This window comes from Bombina bombina, chromosome 11 (genome assembly GCF_027579735.1).
Source record: "Bombina bombina isolate aBomBom1 chromosome 11, aBomBom1.pri, whole genome shotgun sequence".
NCBI lineage: Eukaryota > Metazoa > Chordata > Amphibia > Anura > Bombinatoridae > Bombina > Bombina bombina.
The window spans coordinates 177,104,563-177,115,238 of record NC_069509.1 but is presented as its reverse complement, the minus strand read 5'-3'; the positions used below and the strand labels follow the sequence as shown (position 1 = coordinate 177,115,238).

The 10,676-nt window shown below is 33.2% G+C and overlaps 1 protein-coding gene across 6 annotated transcripts in view; it reads right to left on the bottom strand.

The window, feature by feature from the left end:
• Positions 1-523: 523 nt before the first annotated feature.
• The window catches only part of MRTFB (myocardin related transcription factor B), a 530,378-nt gene continuing 520,225 nt past the window's right edge, over positions 524-10,676 (bottom strand). For all 6 annotated transcript variants that reach the window (XM_053694678.1, XM_053694677.1, XM_053694679.1 and 3 more), the window contains one exon: positions 524-8,451. In XM_053694678.1, coding sequence (XP_053550653.1) covers positions 7,922-8,451 — 530 coding nt within the window. In that variant the 3' untranslated portion in view covers positions 524-7,921. The remainder of the gene's footprint in view (positions 8,452-10,676) is intronic.

Genomic DNA, 10,676 nt, shown 5'->3' with positions numbered 1-10,676 from the left:
AGTTTAGTTTGTATAAAGTACTCTAGATTCTATAAAATAACAGGAGCTGCCATGTTTGAACTAGTTTTCTATTATCTCTTCTACTAAGTACAATTAGGGATAGATATATAAACCAGGGAATAAACATTGTTTCTGTTTTATATCTGAAGGAGGACAGTGAGATATGGTGAAAACTTAAGTTCAAACACGGCAGTGTCCATTACTTTACAGAAACTCAGCGGAGTTAAATTACAGGAAAATGGGACTTAATAAATAATGAAAGTATATTGCAAAGTTGTTGTTTTTTTAGCTATACATAGTAAAACCTTTTATATTACAAACTCATACTGTTAAGTATCCCTGTAATGGCCTTTTTGCAACTTTTAGTTAGAAATGACATCTGAGTCACTGATACTAGAGTTTAAAATATGTTTTCAGATTACCGTATAATATCGCACATATCCAAGAAACTGCTGGGGAAAAAAGGAATAAGTTAATACAATATTCACAAATAATTAAATAACAGGAGGCGAATACAAAAAGATTTTTGGTATAGAATTTTTTTTTATTTTGGAACACAAAATAATGCAAAAAAAAAAAAATGCTCCTATTTAACAATTTATCAGTAGCTACAACATCGCCACTATGTACAAAATATCCAATGGTAAATGTATAACAAATATAAAAATACAGTATGCATTACATATATACAATGTGCAAAACATATGGCAAACATCATTATGATATGGAATTGGTTTCAGGGGTGCAAACTGCAAATACAAAGGCATCAAAACTTTTCATAGAAAGGCAATACATAAAAATGGGCCCCTGGTTGCAAATCACATTTTCTTCCTGATTTTGCTAAACTCCTTCAAATTCAGTCTCTAAAAGCAGTGAAGGAGATGGTTTGCTAGTGCTATATTAATCAGAGCTATATACACAATCTTCATAAAGCCAGATGATAAGACACCATCTAAACAAAATGACATAAAAGCATCTCTTCTGTAAGTGATAATCAGGACAGATTCATTGTCTCTGCCTGAAAGTCTTCTTGGGTGCCATTTTTGTTGTTGCTGGTTTTAAGAAACAAGACAAAATCAGCAGTAATTATTTTAGAAAAAAATTCCACAACATTAAAAGTTTTCCCTTTGGGATACTTTTTCAGAATGCATAATATACCATAAAAGGGTCTCCTTTGGCAACATATCTAGCAATGCTTTTGGTTTCCGCAAAATATTATTTTCTATTTCCTTAAAGGGACATTAAATAATTTGTTTTGATTGTTGCATCTGAAAAAGGTGTGTTAGCTGTATTTGTTTAGTAAAACAAGGGAAACAAAAAATACTTTTATTCCTTGTATAAACAGTGCTCTTAAGTATGCACAACACAACATATTGGAATTTAATGTCCCTTTAATTCGTTCCAGCTGGGAGGTGAGTTTTTTTTCCAGCCAATTTAAAAACATTAAAAAATAATAATAATAAAACAAAAAAATATATATTCATATTCCATCCAGTAAGAGCACCTTTGAGTCCTATGGATAAAGATTACAGATTGTCTTATTATGTAAATATATCAATAAGCAATAAAATAAAACTAAGAACACACACAGATAACTTCTAAAGGACCAGCAGCACATTAAACGTGGAGAAATGCTTTAAAGTGACATCATCACATTCCCAAGATGTCCACACTATGGATAGACCCTTGCTTTCCTGGGAAAGTTATGATGTACCTTTCAAATTTGGTGGCACTGCTAAATTGCATTGAGACAGCTCCTATTTAGACAGAGACTCTTATGAACACACAGGCACATTCAAATAGAGGATACATCTAATGTAATTAAAAAAAATACCGCAACTAATGTGCAGTTTTAGGCCAAGAACACTGCTACACAAACAATGCATAAAAACAACACAAATTATTTCTTAGCTGCACTTTATCGAAGCAAGCGTAGTTCAGCATTAGAGCCTTTAAGTCTTTAGTAAGTTAAAACCACAAATAAAGATTGTAAATGCTTAATAGTGTTACAGTGCAAGACCACACTTATGTGTTAACAGAATAGCACATGATTTTGCTTGTTGAAATTAAATGGGTTTACATTAAATGAGGCTTTGCATTATACAACACTATTTAAATAAAGTTGCCAGCCTTCCACATTACCAAATAGCAGCCAGCAAATGTATATCAAAGGCAAATGATTATCTGCCAATAACTGGTTCTTTTAAATTCACATTAAAGGGACACTGTATCCAATTTTTTTCTTTTGTGATTCAGATAAAGCATGCAATTTTAAGCAACTTTCTAATTTACTTCTATTATCAATTTTTCTCTGTTCTCTTGATATCTTTATTTGAAAAAGAAAGCATCTAAGCTGAGGAGCCAGCAAATTTGTGGTTCAGAACCATGGACAGCAATTGTTTATTGGTGCTGCCCAATCAGCATGGACAACCCAGGTTGGTCACCAAAAATGGGCTGGCATCTAAACTTAAATTCTTGCTTTTCAAATAAACATACCAAGAGAATGAAGAAAATTTGATAATAGGAGTACAATAGAAAGTTGCTTCAAATTGCATGCTCTATCTGAATCACAAAAGAAAAAATTTGGGAACAGTTTCCCTTTAAATACAAAGTTGTTCCTATTTTATTTTAAATTTGTACATATTTATAAAACATATTTTAAAGAAATGTATCTTATGTGGTTATTTTTCTTAAACAATGTTATAGTATGAGTCAATATGATGCATACAAAGTACCAAAATTGGCTTAAACTTGAAGAGCTGTGAAATAATTTTAGTCTCTATGTCAGTAAAAATTGTATAAAGCCAGTCTTAAAATTCATAAATTAGTCCCAGGTTTTTACAAATGCATAAAACTCACCAAAAATCAAAGATTAATTAGAATATTTGGTGAAATTGCAATACATTGTATACAAATTATTTCAATTGGAACATATACATTATTTTATATATCTTAGAAAAAATATAAATTTTACCATTTGAACTCGGCAAATAAAGTAAAACAAACAAAAAAACAACACACTTTTTTTCACTACATTACGTTAAAGGGAAAATAATTTAAAAAAAAGATTTGAACCCAATAGAATGTGTATGACCTGAAAGTAAACATATATAAAATCGATAAAAAGAAACGTCTCTTCTGCATGAATATATCTTGTTTGTGCAGAGAGCACAAATCACTTTCCAATTGTATATACAGTATATTTAAGGCAATGACATTTATCAATATATAAGTGTTTGTCATGAGTTTCAGATTTCTATTGTATTTTTTCTAGCACAGCAAAATGTCTGCTTGTCTTAGACTCTACACTGCAGCATTAAATGAAGCCTATCTGTTAATGTCTGCTTGTCTTAGACTCTACACTGCAGCATTAAATGAAGCCTATCTGCTAATGTCTGTCTTAGGCTTCATTTAATACTGCAGTGTAGAGTCTAAGACAAGTAGAGATGAGCAGATAGGCTTCATTTAATGCTGCAGTGTAGAGTCCATCTGGTAATGTCTGCTTGTCCTAGACTCTACACTGCAGCATTAAATGAAGCCTATCTGCTAATCTCTGTCTTAGGCTTCATTTAATGCTGCAGTGTAGAGTCTAAGACAAGCAGACATTAATAGATAGACTCTACACTGCAGCATTAAATGAAGCCTATCTGTTAATGTCTGCTTGTCTTAGGATTCATATAATGCTGCAGTGTTGAGTCCATCTGTTAATGTCTGCTTGTCTTAGACTCTACACTGCAGCATTAAATGAAGCCTATCTGTTAATGTCTGCTTGTCTTAGACTTTACACTGCAGCATTAAATGAAGCATATCTGCTAATCTCTGTTTTAGGCGTCATTTAATGCTGCAGTGTAGAGTCTAAGACAAGTAGACATTAACAGATAGGCTTCATTTAATGCTGCAGTGTAGAGTCCATCTGGTAATGTCTGCTTGTCCTAGACTCTACACTGCAGCATTAAATGAAGCCTATCTGCTAATCTCTGTTTTAGGCTTCATTTAATGCTGCAGTGTAGAGTCTAAGACAAGCAGACATTAATAGATAGGCTTCATTTAATGCTGCAGTGTAGAGTCTATCTGTTAATGTCTGCTTGTCTTAGGATTCATTTAATGCTGCAGTGTAGAATCTACCTGTTAATGTCTGCTTGTCTTAGGATTCATTTAATGCTGCAGTGTAGAATCTATCTGTTAATGTCTGCTTGTCTTAGGCTTCATTTAATGCTGTAGTGTAGAGTCTAAGACAAGCAGACATTAATAGATAGGCTTCATTTAATGCTGCAGTGTAGAGTCTATCTGATAATGTCTGCTTTTCCTAGGCTTCATTTAATGCTGCAGTGTAAAGTCTATCTGCTAATCTCTGCTTGTCTTAGACTCTACACTGCAGCATTAAATTAAGGCTATCTGCTAATGTCTGCACACTGAAGAATCATACATTTCCCGTATCAGTGGTACATACATGTAACATTAACAGCATATCTAGTTGTAGACACACATGACTATATAGTCTGATTATTAGTGTGCAATAATGTCCCTAATACATAATAATGTGTATTGGGTATCACCTGACTCACTGCTTGAGTACAAGCAAGACAATCAGTTACCATTGTGATATACTATATTCTGAAAGGGTGTATTTAAACATACATGTATTCTACAGATGGCTGTTGGCGACTGGGGTGCGAAATGTCTTATTCATATACTAATTTAATTTTCTTGCTATAGTAGAAGGTAAAAAACTATCAAGTAAATCCATTTCCATAGTGTGTTTCCTCTGTTATCACGTATAATTACAGTCATATGTTATTATTATATATATATTATTTTCCCCAACACATATAACTGGTGCTCTTTCATTTGCAAATCATACATTTTTTGAGTACAATGTAAATCTTGAAAATAATTGAAGACCAATGTATAACAACTTGATGCAATCGAAATGTTGTGCCTCTCAGAATTACCAAGGTGTTACATGTTTAAAAGGCTGCAAAATAGAAAGTGCGCAACTACGATATTTATAAGGGAGAGGTCACGTGACAGGATAGTTTCCTAACTACCATCTCACCAGCTTAGTGGGTACTTTTAAGCTTCAGGTCATAAGAGTTAACATAGAAATAAAAGTCCTGTTAATGTGAAAGGTTTTCAAGTGTGCAAGAATCTAATTTTAAATAAATAATCATTTAAAATCCAAATAGCATATTTGTAAATAGGGAGCAGAGATCTGTTAAGCAAACATTCTTATTGGACTAATTATATTTGAGATTTTATGGGGTGCTTTTTTCATAATGTGGATAAAATTGAAGGATAATGATCTACTTTGTAAGAACATTAATTTTATACAAACCTATGCACATTAGTATCTATATATATATATTAGTACAGCATGCTACCTATAAAAATACCGGACATGGTTAAGAAACCTAAACTATTCCCATACCAAAAAATACTTTTTTCAGTAAAGGAAGTTTAAGTGGCTGAATTTAAAATCTGGGAGAAGATAAGACAGATGTTGACACTTGCCTAATTTGTTTACAGCTTTTCAGTATGCAGTTAATTTTAGTTAGTTTACCTATACATAGTCCCTTCTTTTTTATTGCAGAATGTTAAAAACAATTCTACAGCAGCAATACAATCTTTATACTGTGTTTGAGTAAATACCATACATTGGATTAAAAAAAGTACTCTAAGGACTAAAAATGTTTTACCAATCACTCTGTTACTTAGTATAAAATTCCAAAAAAGAGTTACTGAGTCATTTCTTTGGAAATAATGCAAGCTATTAAGTAAATAAATATATATATACTCATTTGAGTTCTAGAACTTTATATATATATATACTGTGGTAAAAGTGATATCAGACGATTGCCCTGTGAAAATATAATGAAAAAAGGACTCAAAGGGTTTGGGAACGGTTGTACAGCTAGTAATGTAATGTAGTGATGTAGTGGTAATGTAGTAATGTTTCTGCTGTATTGACCAAGTGCACATGCGCATCCATTATATGATACTGACAACAGATACTGGTCAGTGTTACAGTAGTCATCAGGCGCACGGTACAATGTGTGTTTAATAAGAAAGATAAATATTCTCCCTGCCTGTTCTCAGGTAAAGTAAGTGGTAGAGATTTGTAGTTATAAGTGCAAGGAATACTTTTTGCTATTAAAAGGACAAGGTACTACAAAAACAAACGGACACCTCCATAAAAAAGTATTTATGCATAGTAAAAAATAAATAAAAAATAAGATGTAATTTCATAATATACTTTACTCATTTTTTCCAGCAAGGCTGGGGGTTCATACTGCAGGACCTTCATACGCAGCAATTAGTAGATCGGATCAGGGGATCAATTATATCTGTCCTTAACTAGCAATGGAGCTAAGACCAACAATACTGAAGAGGGTTTTCAAATGGGTATGTCCCTGGACTGCAAACAAAATGCCCACTCAGAACAGAAAATGAATTGCTGATATCTACAAAGCATATATAAGAAATGACTTTAATGTCCCTTTAATGGAATTTTAAAGACCCTTAAACTCTACAATTGTATCTTTCTCATGTTACTTCTAAACATGCAGTTTTCTCTTTACGCATACAGGTTACTAATAGCTTTTCAGGAAGGCTGGGTAATTGCTGAGATCTACCCCCATCAGCATTACAAACCACATAGAGAAAAGTAACAGATATTACAGCAGCTATATACCCACAAATACAGCGCTAAGCCCTCTGTTACCACATAATAATACAAAATACTGGCTGGTTACTTGTAAAAGAGCCATATATTCTGCCTAAAGTTACAAATAGATTAGATGCCTCTTCTCCATATTCTTAAAACGTTTTTCCTTTGCGTTACCAAGAACAAAGATATTTTCCATATTTACAAACATTTTTAAGTTTAGCATTTTTTTAATTGGAGATCTGTAAGTGAATGCTTGTCAATGAATTTATCCAACATTTATGTACACTTCTTTTGGACAACACATATCAAATATGCTGACGTTTCTTTTTTTTAATATAATCCCTTGTTTTTGGTGTTTGCCAGCTTAACCATTTAAGCAAGGATTGTGCATTGTTTCCTTTTAGCCTCCAATAATTTCTGCTTATAAAAAATCTTTTAATACATATTATTTTTTTACAATATATTACAGCATGCTCTGGATTGGAGCCTATGAAATTCCCTTTCTGTTACCTTCATTCTGGAAAGCTGAAATTAAGCTGCACACTGATTTTACCAATTGAAACAGATTTCTGTGTTTGTTCTATGGAGAATATTAAAATATGAACTGTAGAACTTACACTTTCAAAGATATAACACCATCTCATTTATGTTACCAGTGGCAAACTTTAAAAATGCGCAGAAGCAATTTGTTTATATGCAGCCAAGCCACCATTTTGTTTTCTTTTGCAATATAACTGAAACCCTTATTGTTTATGCAAGGGGTATATACTATCAACAATAATACATTGCACATATGTTTCTGAATTGTATTCCTTTAATGAAAGCTGTATCCCAATGAGGGTCCACTGGACCAGCCAGTGCTTTTTTTTGCCCAAGATCTCAGAATGCACATTGGCTCAGCCTGTTCACAGGAACACTCAAGTGCAGTCATTTAAAAAATTTACAAAAAATAATTCTATACAATGTGTCTGCTACTATCCAATGTGTTTGAACAATGCTGCAGTCATATTTTCATACCTCATATGAAGCTGGACTTATTCCTATTTATACCTAACGACAATAGTTTCCTTTTATTTTGTGCAGTCTAATGTCTTCTCTAGTGATCAATCTAGGACAGAAGTATTGAGAAACCCGTAAAGGAAATATACAGCTCTCTCTATTCTGTCATATGACCTAATTATTAGAGTTACCACCGTATTTCAACCTACATGGTTTAATAAATGAAATCCCTGTGTTCAGAAATACTTTAGTTCTTTACTCCCATTGTAAGTGCAAATCATTTGAATCCAAAAAATCCGTGTTGAACATACTTGGTATAGTTGCGCTAAGAGGCGTAAGAGAAGATGCAGAATTAGGCATAGTAATGTCCAGCCACTCCATGTTGTCTAGATTGGTGTCGTTAAGGTCTAGCGACAAGCAACTGTTTGCTGTGAATGGTGTGTCACTGGTCTCCATTGGTGTAGAGTCATGATCCAGCATGCTAGGATGTTGGATGAGATCGTTGTTCAGTTCATCTATCAGCGAATAGGCTTCTCTATCACTGTTGCTGTCTAGATGAGGAATGCTGTTTCCTGGTGTCATTGTTCCATCTAAAAATGCTTCTAGTTGACTTTCTAAACTTACGGACAGACTGCTTGTTGGTTCTAAAGACAGTGGAGGTGCTACATGTATTTGGGGCGGTGGTCTTGATACCACAGTATTCACTGGCATAGTGGTCACGTTGGCAGTAACTGGCCTCATCTTAGATATGGGTGACGGCTCTTCTTTTATAAGAGGAGAAATTTCTGGATAAAATGAGAAAACACAAATATTAATTTACTCCATTGATTCATTTTTAATATTAAACGCTAAAATATTACATCTATCTTAAAAAACACCTAGGTATAAAGTCATATGCTGTTTAATGTTTGCCTAAGCATGGTTTTACCAGAATTTGAATTCCACACAATGATAAAAACCAGCAGAAAATGACACATTTTGCACACTTGAAGAGTATTTTTTTTAACATTAAGAAAGACAGATTTTAAAATAATTCTGAGACATTCTGAGGTATAAATGATTGTGATGCATCGCAATGCCCATGTTGTAGGTATGGATATCCTCAAATCCTGACCTGTTATTGTGCCCTTTAGAATCAGTGGCTCCTGCCCTTAACATCAATAGAGTGCAATGATAATGTAATAGTCTAGATGTATAAGACGCACTGTATAAGAAATGTTTCTAAAACAGCTGTATGGGCACATGACAACAGATTAATTGACCTTGCAACATCAAAATACAAATATAAGGTTAGTGGGAGTGTTCTTTCAATTGTCTTTTTTTTGGAGGGGTGTCTATTGAGAATGGGGTCGAAGCTTTATATGGTGGGGTGGGGTTTATATATTCCTCTCAAATTTTGGTGATCCAGGTTTCTGTAACACTTTCTATACAGGCATACCTCGTTTTATTGCGCTTTGCAGATATTGCTATTTTTACAAATTAAAGGTTTGTTGAACCCTGTGTCGAGCAAGTCTATCTGCGCCATTTTTCCAACATATATACACATATAAACACATAAATACACATACTGTATATACACACCTATATTTACACACCACCAGCAAAAAGATTATGACTTACTGAAGGCTCAGATGATTGTTAGCATTTTTTATCAATAAAGTATTTTTTAATTAAGTTATGTACATTGTTTTTTTAGCCATAATGCTAGCATACACTTAATAGACTACAGTATAGTGTAAATATAACTTTTATATGCACTGGGAAACAACAAATGAGTGTGACTCACTTTATTGCTATATACTCACTTTATTGCGGTGGTCTGGAACCAAACCTGCAATATCTGCAAGGTATGCCTGTATATATTACATAATATGAAGATATATTGGGGCTTCCAGGGCTAAGTATATATTACACATGACATTGCTTTATGTGCTGATACTTGTAAAACATTTATTCAAATTGGTCATCATCCAGCATGAAAAGCAAGAAATGACAACCAATGAAAAGCAAGAAATGACAACCAATGAAAAGCAAGAAATGACAACCAATGAAAAGCAAGAAATGATAACCAATGAAAAGCAAGAAATGACAACCAATGAAAAGCAAGAAATGATAACCAATGAAAAGCAAGAAATGACAACCAATGAAAAGCAAGAAATGACAACCAATGAAAAGCAAGAAATGATAACCAATGAAAAGCAAGAAATGACAACCAATGAAAAGCAAGAAATGACAACCAATGAAAAGCAAGAAATGACAACCAAGGAAAATAGAATGTTAAAAGCATAACAAATGAAATGATAGTAGCTTGTGCCAGTGAGTCTCAGACAGTGTATAACGGCACTTCAGAGTCATCGCAGATAATTTCTTGGTTTGGTCCTATTTTAAATGTATTACTTTTAAGAAGAAATGAACATATTTTTATATTTTATTTTTAGGTATAACTTATATCATATAAGGCTCTCTTATTGGCCACGTGTTTGGAAAACAAATAGCTCACAGGTTGTCACCGCACAAAACCTTTTGAGAAGTAAAGCTGCATTTATTTTCTCTAAGGTTGTTTTTGCATAATATCATTAAAGGGACATGATTCAGATAGAGCACACATTTGTAACCAACTTTACAATTTACTTTTATTATCAATCTATTGCTATCGTCTCTTTAATGATCAGCAATGCACTACTAGGAGCAAGCTGAACACATCGGTAAGCCAATCACATGAGGCATATATTTGGCAGCCACCAATCAGCAGCTAGCTCCCAGCTCCTAAGCCTACATAAGTATACTTTTTAACAAAGGATACCAAAAGAACAAAACAAATTAGATAGAAGTAAATTGGAAAATTGTTTAAAATGACATGCTCTATCTGAATCGTAAAAGAACAATTTTGTGTTTAATATTCCGTTAAATAAACATTTGCTAACTTCTTACCTACAAAACTGTCATTTAAGGACATTAAACACTAAATACATTTTGTAAACATAGTACTGAGTTTTTTCCAACCTCCCTC